Genomic DNA, 15,156 nt, shown 5'->3' with positions numbered 1-15,156 from the left:
GTATACAGCTTCGTGCTTGCTGCTGCATTGCGCATTATAACGGCAGTCGTCTATCGAGGTTCCACCTTCTGAGCGCCACTTCCTTCAAAACTGTGTCGTAAGCGCATTGAATCGCATCGCCATGTTTAAAGCTGTGTCATGGAAGCCGCCCTTGAATAAGCAAAGAAAGAAGAAGAAAAAATGGTGGCAGTGTCACGTGGCTCCGGTACCACCGCCGTCGCCGCGTAAAACACGCGTCAGGGTATTTCGGCGTCATCCGCCTACTGGCCACCGATTGGTGCATCAGCTTCGCGACTGCGGTAACAAAATTAAATTCGAGCTGTGAGGCAATCGCTTTTCGAACAAAAGCGAGCATTTGCGACTTTTATGTTCACGCTATACCGGCTCTACTTGCCGGTCCGACGCAGCAACGAGGCCAGAAACACGTCATAGATTCACCTTCTGTGGTTGCAGCCGAACATTTGACAAGCAGCTCCATGTCGTCAAACTCTCCAGCTTCCATTTGTCGCGCGTCTCCAGTCTTTTTTTACACGAATCCGGGGCAAGCGGGAGAGAGGGCAACGGACGAAACGCGATCAAGCGTGCGACCGTGCCTCCATCGCCGCGAGGGCATTAAATTAGCTGGCGTAGAATCTCTCTGGCCTAGACGTCTACGTGGCCGCCGTTTCCAATGGCGTTATTGAGCAAAGAACAAAGACAGAAAAGCAACGCTCCTAGCGCTCCTTGCCCACTTTCCTCCTTTCACTCAGCGCTTCCCTCCTCCAACCCCTCCACCTTCAAACCCCTCTCAGCGCCGACTCCCCTGCCTGTAATTCCGACCCCGAAACCACCGTTGAATAAACACCCACGCACGTACGGTTACACCCCGCCACCGAGAGCACGCGCCTTCTTTACGCGCCTTTTTTATCTCCTTGCCCCCACAAACTTCGCGCGCTTTAGCGAGCGCACGCGCGCGCGCACCCGCTAAGACTGAAAATAAGGAGGAGAGCAATAAGGAGAGAGTAAAAGCGGCAGAAAACACTCGCGGCGCCAGCGTTGCTCCGAATGCCGGCAAATTCCTCCTCCCTCGCTCAACGCAGAGTTTCGAAAGCAAACTCCGCCTTTGTCGCCCCTGATTGGTCGAGAGACACATCCGGTGCGCCCGCCCCTTCGTAGTCCACGCCCCCGGCGGGCACTAGTCGAACGTGGAAGTGAGCAGACGCCGGGGCGCTCGTGGCCGCGCGCCGGTTCGTTGGTCCGCGGGTCGTACTTTTTTGACCGAAACAGACGGCCGGCTTCTCCAAACGCGTCGTCTGCTAGAAAAAAAGTGGGGGACAACGTGTGCAACGTGTGTTAACGACAGGAAACTAGGGCTTGCAGTGTCAGTGTTGTGGCGGTGCTCTTGATCGTTCTTTCTCCGGCGTTGTGTGCTGTTTGTGGCGAAAGCGCGAAATGGCGCGCGTGTGATATCGCCCGCTTTGGCAGTGTTCCAGCTGTGAAACGTCAACGGACCAACCCTGTGTTCGCGTGTGGCCACCCACGGACCAACGCCGTCTGCTGCTTTCCCGACGGAGGACGTGTGTTCAGGCCGTACTGAAACGTCTGCTCCCGGGTTTCCCGCCGTGTGCTTCTTCGTGACCTTCGTGCCGCATTTTTTCCTCTGTGCTTGATCAAGGTGAACGATTAGCTCGGCGTGTAAATTAGACCGGCTCCCGCTGAACGTCTGTTTCGTTCGACACGGTTACATTGCGGAGACACGTGGCATAATTTGGTGGTTGTTCTCGCTTTCAGCCCCGTGAGTCACCGAACGTTATCTGCTTGCTTTATTGCGAGGTAATCAGAAGTCCTAGCTACCACCGCCTGTCGCGGACGCCAGAAGGGTGTTCTAACAGGGCGGAGCCATCGCGCTTCGTTGCGCTTGTGGATATCAATTAACTCCGCCTCCGACCTCGGAGACCTGTGGCTTCACACCGTGTAGCAGGCTCTGGATCTTGATTCGTGGTGTTATGTGCGAGCTGAACCAATCGCCGTTACTAATGCAGCAAAAGCGCCGGGTTTAACTTTTTTTATTTTTATTTTTTTACCGGAGCAAGGCGTGTGGTTCGAAAAAAGATTGGCCTCTTGTCGGGAAGTGCCGGAGCTATTGTCCTGCGATTATATTTCTTCTGTTTGTTTCGATGGATCCAACCAGAACCAGTACAATGTTTTAATAGAAACCTGCTCGTCACCACTTCTTATTTTTCGTCTGGCTCCTCTCGGCGCACGAAACTGTGTACGCGGGCTGCACAAAGCACTCCGATCAATCACGACGCGACTAACTGCCGTGACGTCAGGCATCCGGTACAGAAAAGCGCTGAAAAGGGTTATGGCACTACGGGCAGACGTCCAGGCCTCGCGCGCGCTGCCGGCGATGCCACGCTGATGCCAACCTCGTCATCGCCTCTGATGGAAGCGACGCGACTGCTGGACGCCGGCTGCCTGGGACGCCTGGGCCGACCGCTGCCGGGACCTTACGCGCCGTTCGGCACTCCCATGGCGCCGTACAGCATGGCCGCCTACCCGCCGCACCACGTGCCCTACTCCATCGACGGCATACTGCACGGCTCGCACGCTGCGGCAGCGTCGCACCACGGTGGACCGTTGGGTCTTGTGATGGCCTCTAGTCCTGGCCACGCGGCCCTGGTGGGCTCCCGGGCGGCCGTGCTGAGCCATAGGATTGCGGCGGCTGCCGCTCAACATCATCATCATCAGGAGGCTCAGCAGCAGCAGCAACACCAGCCGGCCGCCAGGGTATCTTCGCACCGATCGAAGGGTAAGCATATACTCATTGGCTCTCGACCCGTCTTCGGATGGCCGCTATACTGATCACCCGGTGTGGTTCGAATGCCCTCTAAGGCAACAACTGATATCAACCGCAGCCAAGTGCTTCGTTCTGTGGCGATGAAGAAAGTCTGACAATAAATGTCAGGAGCGCTCTCGTCCTCTAACTGCATTTCAAATGCTGCCTGCCAACCGCTAACGTCATATATAAACTACAGAACCCGTGAAAAAAGCACCGCAAAGAAGCGAAACTCGACGTCTGGCGACATCTGGCTTCAATTGCTTAAATCACAGTGAAACACTTCATTAAAGCGCCTATGTATGCTACGTAGTCTAGAGATTACAATGTCTATACACGCAGAAACCTTTCTTCTGAAAAGAAATTAATTTTTTTTGTTGTGGTTTCTTTCAAATTAGAAGCATTTAACAAGACTCTGTTGCCTGTAGGAGGCACTAGCTATACCGCTTGTCTCTGACAAGGTAAATATGGAGATTAGCGAAGCAAGGGATACGAATGAGAATTGTTGAAACGTAGCAAGATCCACATTTCTCACATGTTACGGCGCGAAGCGTTCGCCATATTTAGCACAAAAACCACAAATATGTCCCTCGCATACACGGACGCAAGATTCGCAATATACAAAACACGATTTCTAACGCGCACGAGTAAACGTTACACATGGTGTCGTCTCTGTAGACGTATCAATGCATACACACATTTCACATAAAACAAAGCCAACAAGAAATGCCTTCTTTAGCCCATTCACACTAACATATGACATATGTACAGTCACAGAAGAAAAGAACATGGAAGATTAATCAACGTGCAGCATCAGTTAGCTAATCCTTTGGCATCGGCTCTTTCTACACTTCCAGTAGTTGATTCATTCGGCCCCGATCTATCGTCCCCCTGGTTACATCAAGGTGATTAAGCAAATGCCTCGATATGCCCTGGTACCGGGACCTATACCGAAAGACGAGGTCCCCTTTTTTTTTTTTAATAAAGCAGGGTGTTTCTTCTTACCATCGTGCTAGATTAATAACAGTTCTGCACGTTATACACACATACAGCGTTGCAGTGGCTGTGTTTTCACCATACAATTATGCTCTTGCCTTCATACAGCGACGTCAACAATGTCATCTGTTATGTCACGGCATCGTCGCGGTTACCCTGACAGCAAAACTACTCTTCCCTATGCAGATATTGAATGGCAGGCACCTTGTCTCGCGTCCACTGACAGTCGCAGAGGTTCCCGCGTATTAACTTGAGTGATCCAACATTTGCGTAACATTTTGCACCGTTTGCAATACAGGTGGCGTAATAAGGAAACCAAAACCACGCGGGTTCGGAAATCTCTGCGGGCTTTGCTCATCACAAATGTTTCTCCCAGAGCAGGTGGTCATCGTTCTCATCTCGATTGCTATCATGATTGGCCAACTGGCACTCTGTAGTATGCGCATCATCGCAGTCGTCATCGTCAGTGTGTTTCATGTCCAAGACTGAAATTCAGAAATAATATTTTCCTAAAAAGTCGATTTTAGTCGGATATATTATGCACTTCGAAGACCTCTGTGACACATAGATGGTTGTCAGCCGGATTTCTATCTACGTTTCGCAGGGCGTTTACCTGATTTCTAAATTTCAGTACGATGAAATGATTGCTGTGTATGATGTTAAGTTTCTATGTATATATACTGCTCGCCTTCTTGCCACTGGATATGATCATCTCATTCTCGCAATATACGGTATATACCGTTTATTGTTTCTGTGAATGTGCCATTATGCTCATTTAATAAATCCCATTAAAGTGGGAAAAAATAACGAAGGCCTCCCTGAGCGATCTCCAAAGATCAATATCGGACGTTAGCCGATTCCACCTGGTACGCCTGAAAATTCCTAATCCGCCCCCAACTCCCTTTCACCACCTAATTCTCTGCCTTCCTCAGAAGCTACCACTTCAGCTCCCTTGGCACCCTTCCTTATAAACTCTTGATAGACCACCGTTTATTGACTCTGCTCACCACGTGACACGCTGGACTGCACTTCTTCCTCTAATTCTCGATTGTAATATGTAAGTTCATGTCCATTTTCACGCCCTTGTTAAAGCCGAGTTCGACACGCTAGCGAAAAAGGGTATCATACTATTTCCGCGAAGTTGGGAAAGACTACCGTTTACTGACTCTGCTCACCACGTGACGCACCCGACTGCACTTCTTCCTCTCACTCTCGATTATAATATGTAAGTTCATGTTCATTTTCACGCCCTTGTTAAAGTCGAGTACGACACGCTAGCGGGAAAGGGTATCGTACTATTTCCGCGAAGTTGGGAAAGATCTCATTGGGCGGCCACGTTCGCTAATAATATGATCACTGCCACAAATTCCTCAGTGCTCTTTCTTATTTTTTTTCTTTTTTAGGAATCGCTCATTCGTAACAATTGCTTTATGGGTGCGGGCCCAATGATTTGCTCAGATTCCCGCCGATGCGCATTCATTTTGACAAACAAAGCACTTAATTTTTTTATAGCCTTAATTCATACCCCAATGGCAGTGACATTACTAAGCATGAAGAAATCCGCATTGCATGCGAATCTCATGGAACGTTTCTTGGTGTCATGATGGCGTAAGTGGACCAGGTTTCACTTTTATGGAAGACAGTCTGGTACCAAAGAGCTGGTACCAGACTGTCTTCCCTAAAAGTCGAACCTAGTCCTCACGCTGCTCCTTGGAAAAACAACAATTTGAAGCTCAACACTATACAACGAACATTGTCGCTTTTCCAACGCACTCATGGCATAGAGGCCAAGCTTGCGTGCAATTCGCCTGTAATGTAAGTTTGTATCTTCAGAGCCTTTACACTTATGCATGCTTTGAGTTAGCGGGCGTCTGTGAACTTTCTTTTTTTGTGTTATCAAAGTTAACCAGTTAATATGACACAAGTGCACGGTACAGGAGGAGAACCGTAAATTGATTATGTACTGTGTCTGAAGGTCTGCTATCAATGCAGCTTTTCTGGAGCTGTACTTCACAACATGGGGAAGACTAGATAGGAGCACAGAATCCAATGAGAACGACTCATAATTGTTTAAATCTTCATGCACTACGACAGAGCTGGAGCCGAATTCACAAAGCTTTTTGTTCCAAAGTATTATTTTCCATTCGTTCTCTGCCTTGGCTAGTAATATGTGTTGCAACAGGATTGCCTCAAATTCTCCATTGCGAAAAATCTTAGCAGTACCTGTTCATGCGAATATGGTCGTAAATTTTGAGTGCTGCAGTCCAAGGTTAGCACGTGACCGCTGCGCAAGCTGAATAATTTCATTTTAATTAAAACAACAGTAAAGAATGACGGTTCGTTTGTTTGCACCTGTACACAAACCATTCATATTTCTCCTTCCGTTCTTCTGGCGGTAAAATTATTAGTGAAAAATATTTAAGGCAAACGATTCACCTTCCAATTTCGCTCCATAATATCAGCGCGGGCATGTCACAGTGACGTGAGCCATTTAAATATGTCATCTTGCATCTGAGCTGATTTGGCGAAGAAAAAGTTGTCGAGGCCTGCTATAAGATGTGTCTTCGCTTGATATTTTTTTTTTCTTTATTAGAACGAAATGTATCCCATCTTTAGCGATAAACAATTAACTATAGACCAGTATAGGCGATGCCGAAATCCGATGACAGGTGAATTCAGACCGCCGTCGCCACCTGTGAATTGTTCTTTTCTGTGTCTTCTTTTCTTTGGTTTTTTTTTTCTTGCTTACCAAGTGTACTCCTATGCTAACGCACTCGTAATATCAATCCACCAAGTAACTCTAAAATATTTGCAGATATGTTTCAATTTGTTGGTGGAACTTTTGTGGGGTGATACTAACAATGATATACAATTAAACTCGCTAGAAGCTCCACCGAAGGAAGAACTGACTCTGAAGACAAATTATTTCACATAGAAATCGAACCTTTAGCAAACATGTGTCGCTTACTTGGTGGAACATATATGTTTCACACATATATATGTCAAACGAGATTAAGACGGTAGTGGCCGCATTACTAACGCTGAATGAAAGATTAGCACAATATTTCTCCTCACCGTCCTTTCATTATTACCTCGCAGTACGACAGCCGAGTAGCTGTCGCTAATTAGAAACGAAAGTCCATGCATCAGATGCAGTTTATAGCTGACCAAAATGATACACAATCTTCGCATGCCCACCATGGAGACGTTCTTTAGTTGGGAATGTCAATTTGTTTGAGCGCTTCGTCTTCCGTCCTGCGTTTTTTTTTTCCTTTTTTTTAGCCAACTCAGAGCAAGAGCGTGCACAAGTTTGGCCTCCTTTCCTATCTGCTACATTATGCTACTTCATCTATAGTCTGGATGTATATAACTATATATATATGCGTTTTGGAGAGCGCCCTGGTCGACACTCGTTCGCATAGAGCGTGCTATACTGGCGCAAACTGTACGCGCAGAGAACACGAGATAAGTGTCATCGCTTTCGTGTATAGGAAGCAACGTATCGTCGAAGCCAAGCCGTGAAAAAAATGAGAACTCCGTGCATCGCGGACTAGCCGTACTGGTATTTCTGCAAGCAAAATTTTTGGGTTTCTCAGCTACCCGTGGTGAGTCGTATGCGCACGTGCTTCGGGAAATGAACGGCCCACAACAGATGCGGATATGCAGAGAACACGTATGCAACAGGAGAGGGTGGTGCCAACTTCAACTTTGAGTTTATTCAGGAAAAGAGAGAGAAAAAAAAAGAAAGCCTCGCTTTTTTTCAGGACAGCCAAGTCACGCGGTCGCGGAGAACGTGTACTCGCTGCAAGACTAAAAAAAAATAAACGTCGTACACTACGACGAAACCTGAACACTAAATCAACTGGGAAGGCGATACGTGCGCACTGAGAACATTTGTTATCCGGGGACAGCTGTTCTTCCCAAGGAAATTGCACAGGCGCCACGCTGACACAAGCTTCACGTGGTCCTGTCGTGTGTCGGAAGTTGACGCTCACCCTTTGGTGTGTTTCTTTTTCTTTCTCTCTTTTTTTTTTTCCCGCGCGGTAGTTTTTGCGTTGCTGGCTTCCTGAGCTCGTATTAACAAAAATTTCGCTAGAGTCGTCCGTAGAATAAATCGCCGACCAATCGGGCATACTAATGGCGAAAGCGGCCGGCCAATGACGGCCGTTGATGAGCAGCTCGAGGTGGTCGATCCAACATCCAGTCTTTCGGCGTACAAGGACATGAGGAGCTACTCGCAAGTCACGGATTTTCTCGTACCCAAAGGGCCCATGCCACCCACGACTGGCTATAACAGAATTCCCGCAGCCACGTTAACCTCGATGTGGTGTCCTGGCTCCCTATATTTAAACGTGCTACGCGTATATACGTCGGGCTTAGAAGGGGAGAGGGGACAATGAGAGAGAGGGTAAGAAACAGCCACACAATGGTAAAAAAATAATTTATGCGTATCCGAAGCATGAACTAAAGCAATCCAGGTGATGGGAATTTTCCGTGATGCGGTGTATGTATAGGAAATCCTATATACAACTACAATTCAGTTTACTTTTACTGTATGCAGCATGTAACCTCGTGCAATGGTTATGTTTGTCCACTACAAATATCACAACTTTAGTTTCATGCAGTTTTTTAGGTTCGCGAGGAGCACAGATCACAATCCATGCAGAAATGAAAACACCAGGTCAGGTGGAGCCGTGCAATGTCTGACGGAAATTACGCAGCCACGTGACCACGACCGAGACGATGTACGACGCTTGTCGGGGTAAGAATGGTGAACGCTGTTGCAGGCACAAAGATGTACGGCACATACCTTGCTACACTTATGCATAGTGGGCGAACCTTTCTGTGCCGCAGTGCCACAAACACCCATTCTGGAGGATTGGTCACACACGCAGTTGCACATGCCGCATGGCTAAAGCAAAGGAAATCAAGTAAAACAGTGAATCAGTCGAACAGAATTCGCTATTGCAGAAGAGGTCGTGCGCTTTTGAGATATATCTATAATTCGACGTCATATGATGAGGCTTTATGATCGAATTTGTTTTCTTTGTAGGCAGAACAGAGCTGCTCTTACTCGGATTGTACTTTGTCGTTCAGCATATAAGGGTTATTTATGCAATCTCGCTGGTACCACCGTTCTTCGCAAATATTACCTTCGTGTATGTATCTTCAAATATATTCGCCGAGATACTGGCCGGCCCAGCAGTAGGCATCAGTTAGGCCAAACACGGGACACTAGGCCACAAAAAAAAAAAGGGGGAAAAAGAAGCCAAGCTTTGCTTTAGAACTTCTGCAATATTATAGTACTGCAGAAGCGTTGGTTAACGTCAGCAATCACCGTCTCATCCGAACATACATACAGCCGTTATCTAAGCCAAGTTCAGTAATTATAGAAGCTGTGGATGGTTTTATTGAACATACTTTTCTGATAGGGGTAAAAGAAACAACGTAATTAAATTGGAACAAATATACCGAATCTTGTCTAGCATACAAGAGATTTGTAAAGTTGCTTAACGTGGAGGTGCCATGGAAAAAAGCTTATTATGTAGCCAAGCTCGCAACTAGCGTTAGTGATGCCGAAATTGACAATCCTATGTGAGGAATGATAGAGTGTTCGATAGACGCCCAGATCATTTTATAAGTAATAATATAAACGCATTATAAATCAAATGGGTATTATTTGTGCTGTAAGTATAGAAGCATGACTCAGTGCGACTGGAGAAGCCTACGGTTTTGCATTTCTGATATTGAGCGCCGTTTACCATTACGAGCTCCATTTATAGATTTTTATAGGTATGTTTGTCATTCGATTATACACTTATGGCTTTGTTATAGCGCGATGAAGGACACAATCGTCCCAAAGAAGCTTGGTACACGAAATTAGCTCCTTAGACAGATCATTGACAGAGATATGAAAATGTCACTGATCGAGCACCGGTCCTCGGAGAACATTAGACGTTACTGCAATCGAAAAGGAGCCAAACCTATATGCATTCACGTGCAACGAACAATTTGTCAAAGAGTTCCGAATCCAATTCTGCACAGTGTGACCAATGTCAAGATTATCTAACCTTTAAACAGATTATGGGCAACTTTATCGAAAGCTTCGCGGAAGAGTAAGCCTATATATACTTTTATATATAAGGCACCATCAAGAAAGCAATGAACGTCATTTATAAAGGCTACTAGTTGCGTTTCGCAAAAAAAGAAAAAGAACAAAGAAAAGGAATAACAGCTTTCTAAAGCCACGTTGAACATTAGTGAAGAATAAAGCGGACTCAATAAAACTTGCTACATGAGAAAAAAGGATACAATATGTGGTTTCAGACGAAATACTTGTTATATACTCTTGAAAAACGGTCGTGACAATTACTAACTAAAAGGTAGGAATGGTTTGTCACCAAGTTATTTAATATCCTATAGTGACCGCACGTAGTAGCGGCTCAAGTGGTAGCATTTAATACCCAAAGGATCAGGTTGATACAACTATCACAGGTTGTAAGTTAATGAACCATACATAGTAATGGCAGCGGCATAGTGATATTTGCTGCCCAATTGAGTTAGTGGGGCCTGTTTCTCGCTGAACCCAATGGCTTCAAGGAGGCCAGTGGTGCCTAAATCTACCGCTAATAAGCCATGCTCCATCGTTTCCCGAGCTTTATCGCAGCAAGCACATTCTTCTTCGTTAAAATATCTCGGTATATAGGTGCGTGTTCTAAGGCTTCCCGATCTCGCTTCGAAAAGTAATGAGTTTCGCTTTGAGTTATCATAAATTTTTTCTTTCCTGATTTCGTTTTTTCCTTTTAAGTATAGTTACTCATGGCAGGTTTCTTTTCCATTGTTGCCACCCATGAGATTATTTCAGCCTCTCTGACTTTCCACTTGACTTTCTTTGTTGCTGTGTTGCTCACCGTACATGCCGCATACTTGCTGGTAAGCTTCCTAGTTCTTCCTAGGTAAATTCCTCAGTCGTTCCTCATAATCAATGTTACGGTGAGCTTCCCTCACTTCAAAATTTGTCGAGCCCATATCACTCTGCACAGCTTCATTTGTAGTCTTCTCGTGAGCGCCCAATACGAGGCATCCGACTGACGTTTGGTTGCCATCGAGTCCCGATTGCACCCCTGATTTCAAGCAAACAACCGCACTTGCAAAAGTAATTCCTGGAACCATTACACCTTTCCAGATACCTCGGAGCACCTCGTACCTATTGTATCCCCGTAGCGCTCTGTGCTTCATTATGGCTGCATTTCGCTTCCCCTTCACTGTCATTGTTTTTTCCCGTGTTTCCATATATCTATTGCCTTCGTTTATCCATATACAAGTTATTATATTCTGTTACCCGAGGTATTTCCTGGCCCTGTCTCTCCACTGTCTGTTCACTGTTTTCATTGAACACCATAACGCTTGATTTTCTAACACTAAATTTCAAACCTAAATTCTTACCTTCGTGCCCACTTATATTAGCCAGACGTTGCAAATCACTTTGCTTGTTAGCTAGCAACACAATGTCGTCCGCATAAAATAAACCTGGGAGCTGCTGCTCTACTACTGTACCCGCCTGTTTGTATGAGAGATTAAACCCGATATTACTTCCTTCTAGCGCCCTCGCCATCCTCACCATGTACATGATAAACAGCAGCGGGGATAAAGGCACCCCTGTCTCAGTCCCTTGTTGATATCAACTTTCTCCTAGCACCTCATCTCTTCCCATTTAACGCAAACGGTATTTTCTAGGCAAATCTCTCTCAAAAGCTGTATACAATCGTTACCTAAGCCTTCCCCTTCCAGAATATCCCACAAAATGTTGCGGTCTACGTTGTCGTAGGCTCCTGTAATGTCTAAAAAGGCCACATACAACGGTCTGCTTTCTGCTTTTGATATTTCCATACACTGAGTAAGAACAAACAAGTTATCGTCCAAACGCCTACCTATTCTGAAGCCATTCTGAAGCTCTCCCAAAATGCCATTATTCTCTGTCCATGCTTGAAGCTTTAATTTGATTGCCTGCATTGCTAGCCTGTGTATTACCGATGTAATGGTCAACGGTCTATACGAGTGAGTTCTGTCTTTCTCCCCCTTACCTTTATAAATTAAATTCATTCTACTTTGTCGCCCACTGTCTGGTATTCGTCTATATTTTAAAGTATTTTGCACTGCTTTCACCAGAGCTTCCTTACTTTTTGGTCCTAGTTCACTGGTCAGCCTAACGGGAACCTCGTCTGGCCCTGTGGCTGTGCGCTTAGAAATTTTCTCTTCGGCTTTCTTCGAGTAGAAATTTGTCAGCACCAGCTCCTTTTCCATCTGGTTCTCTTTCATGCTCTTTTTTTCTTCAAGGACAACCTCGTCATTGCTTTGGAAAGATTCGGCTGTTATTTTTCGGGTGTTATTTCGAATTTTTCGAGGTGTGATGCCTGCAGCACCTCGCCCGGCCCTCAGCACGCCAGCCTTGTGACACACCTTACAGCGCCACACTAATGCCTTGCCATCGCTTTCAGTGGCTCGCCTTTACTGGGCACTTCCAGAAACTACGAATTTCTCATTTGCAAAAGCTTGTCATCCACGCGAGCGGTGCAAGAGGCTACAAGGAAACATTTGTGCTAGTATTAGTCTCGGGTGAATGAGGTTTTTTTTCTTTTTTTTTTCTTCCGCGCAACTCAATTGCCGCATTCGCTGTTCCTGCGTGTCGAGTTGTCGATTGCTTGGCCATCGCCCTATATGATCTCCTGGCGTCTTGGTTGGCGCAGGTGGTTGAGTGTGCTCCCCGGAAAGAATACGGTCCCGGGTTTTCGCCCTGGAGTGGTAGCAATTTTTATTTCACTGCGGAATTCTTTTGACGTAAAACCTCCTCGAAACTGATCAGAGGGGGGTCACTTCCAAACCACGTGTAAGGATAAAACGCGTTGCCATTACTGCTTATATATTTGCAAGCGTACTCCCCACGCGCTTTACTTTGTGTTGTGGAAAACAGCCATAACTTGATCGGATCATAAATGTGCCGCTTCCGAGAGATGGCGCCGTTGATCGCACCACGCATGGCGCAATCGAGGCTTAAGTTACGCCTCGAGCGCGACATTCAGACGGGCACAGCTTCGCAGTATAGGTTTGCCCGTGCGAGAACGAATGGTCACATTTGAGATGGCCTACTATATATGTCTTTGTAGCTGTAGTTCTTATTACAAAACTCATACTGATGTTCGTCGGGAGTTGGAAAACCTACAGGTGTGCAATTTGTTGCACAAATTATAGGCCTGCTCGGCTATGCATGGGCCCCCTGTGTTCGACACGCATACGCCGCAGAGATGGCGTGTAGAGACTCTGGAAGCAAGGCAAAGGGATCGCCCTAGCGCCCAGACACCGTCTGCAAGACAAGCGCGGCTACTAGGAATAGGGAGGGAGCACGAGGGCAAAATTAGACCGTAAGACGCTCACTATATGTTTAGTTAGGCATGTACGATTTGTAGTGCGCCATTAAATGTAATTTGTATACATTTGGCTACGTCATTGCTCTATCCTAGTGCTCATGGATCTTCTGCGCGACGCATACACAATACATTTAAAGTACCCCAATGCGGTGGCGCCCCTAAATCAGCCTATACACGCCGTTCTTTCTTGTCTTTGTTTTTCTTTTTGTTAGCGTCTTTGTTAAAGCCGGATGGATGACAACTTGTTTTCTTTTTGTGTGTTTCCTACATTTACTCCATCAAGCCTCCAAGTGTCCTTTCATTATTTGATTGAGATGTGTGGGTACTGATTTTATAATTTATAATTTATTTTTGTACAGCAACTTACAGGCCCACTCGGGCATTTTGAGACACGAGGGGGGAGGGCATCATGCTAAAATGAGAACACCAAAAAACATGAAAGATTTCGCTTCGCACAGAAGAGCATTCAAGCGAACAACTATACAAGAGAACGAGCCGACAGCGTATACAATGTTTTGTTCCATAGCTAGCAGCATCACTGCAGCCACAGCGCGACCCCCCACGGCTTACTGCTTGTACTTCTATACCGCAAACGCTGTTGACCACCAGGTTACTTCTGCAACTAAGTAGCACTCTTGATAAGACCGCGTACTCTCCCGAAAGTCTCAATTGGCAGGCGAGCACCTCTCTTGTACACAGCGAGGACTAAAGCTTTCTGCGCATGCGCGGCAACCGAGCAGCAGAAGTGCGCTCATATACGCACAAAACGCACGCACGCGTACATTCGTGCGTGGATGGGGATCGATTCTCTCTCCCCTTCCACTCCGAGTGGAGGAGGAAAATTGGAGGCGCTATTAGGAGCCGCGCGCGCAAGGCAGGGGCGCATGCTCGCCTTATTGTAATGTTGCTGGCCGAGCTGCTCGCGCGCGCGTTTTTGGCTGGCGGGCTCAGAAACGTGCGCGCGATCCAGCCGCTGCAAGCCGTCGTCGTCGGTCGGGGTCTCGCTGCCGTTTGTCCGCTCGCCGCGGGCGGTTGTTTACCCAGCGTTAAAGCGTATCCTCCTCCTCACCCCCACCCCCTCCCCCCAGCACCGTGACGGGAGGCAACGCGCCGCGTTTCTTTTGCTTCTCCTTCCACTTCACCGGTCTTCCTCCCTTGTACCGCCGCTGTCTCCTCTCTCGCCGCTTCTTCCACTTGCATTTTACTCGCGCCGCCGCTCGCTGAGCTTCTTCAACCGCCCCGGGCAAAGCTGGAACGTCTGCGGAAAGGGGAGAGCCGGAGCATGTTCCTTGTTCGAGACGCCGATGTCACGTGGCCTGACGTCATCTGTAGGCGTCGTCGGAGGCGCTGGATTGACGATCGTAATAATGTTGATTGAAGAGTCATAAAGAGGCGAATTGCGTCTTCCTGATTACAAGCGAATAATGTCCAAGTGGATTCTCTCGGCGCATCCCTTTTTAGACTGGCGCTATACCAGAAGTTGTCAAGCTTGAGGGCGTAGTGCTGTTTTATTTCTCGGCGTGCGAGACTATATCTGGCCGATAACTAATTATACATGCGGCCGAAAACATCCTTGACGAGGAGAAGTCTCCAAATACACGGCTGGCGGCTGAGTTCAGATTTTGTTTGGAATAGTAAAACAGCCCGAAAGGAACGGACGAAAAAGGGATACGTTAAGACACTCAAGCGCTCATTTACCATTCTTATATTCGAACCAACTATAATAGGCTTTCAACATGTTAATGCATTAGCGGCACGAGACATTGTGGTCAAAAAGACTCGCTCTGTGGCTCCTTGGGGATCCCTATATGACGCCATGTGATTGTGCAAAAGGCGAATGAAAGAAAATGTGTATTCAAACATCGGCTGTCTTTCGTCTGCCGTTTTCCTTCTAAAGGAGACGCGTAGTGCCATTTT

General features: G+C 46.8%; 1 protein-coding gene across 1 annotated transcript in view; it reads left to right on the top strand.

Moving 5' to 3' along the window:
* The first annotated feature begins 1,190 nt into the window (after positions 1–1,190).
* Positions 1,191–15,156, top strand: part of LOC126538748 (uncharacterized) — a 217,530-nt gene continuing 203,564 nt past the window's right edge. The window contains exon 1 of the mRNA XM_050185483.2: positions 1,191–2,791. Within this exon, the coding sequence (XP_050041440.1) occupies positions 2,401–2,791 (391 nt within the window). The 5' untranslated portion in view covers positions 1,191–2,400. The remainder of the gene's footprint in view (positions 2,792–15,156) is intronic.

The sequence above is a fragment of the Dermacentor andersoni genome, chromosome 8 (genome assembly GCF_023375885.2).
Source record: "Dermacentor andersoni chromosome 8, qqDerAnde1_hic_scaffold, whole genome shotgun sequence".
NCBI classification, from domain to species: Eukaryota; Metazoa; Arthropoda; class Arachnida; order Ixodida; family Ixodidae; genus Dermacentor; species Dermacentor andersoni.
Note: the sequence above shows the minus strand (reverse complement) of the source record. Positions and strands in the feature narration are given on the sequence as shown.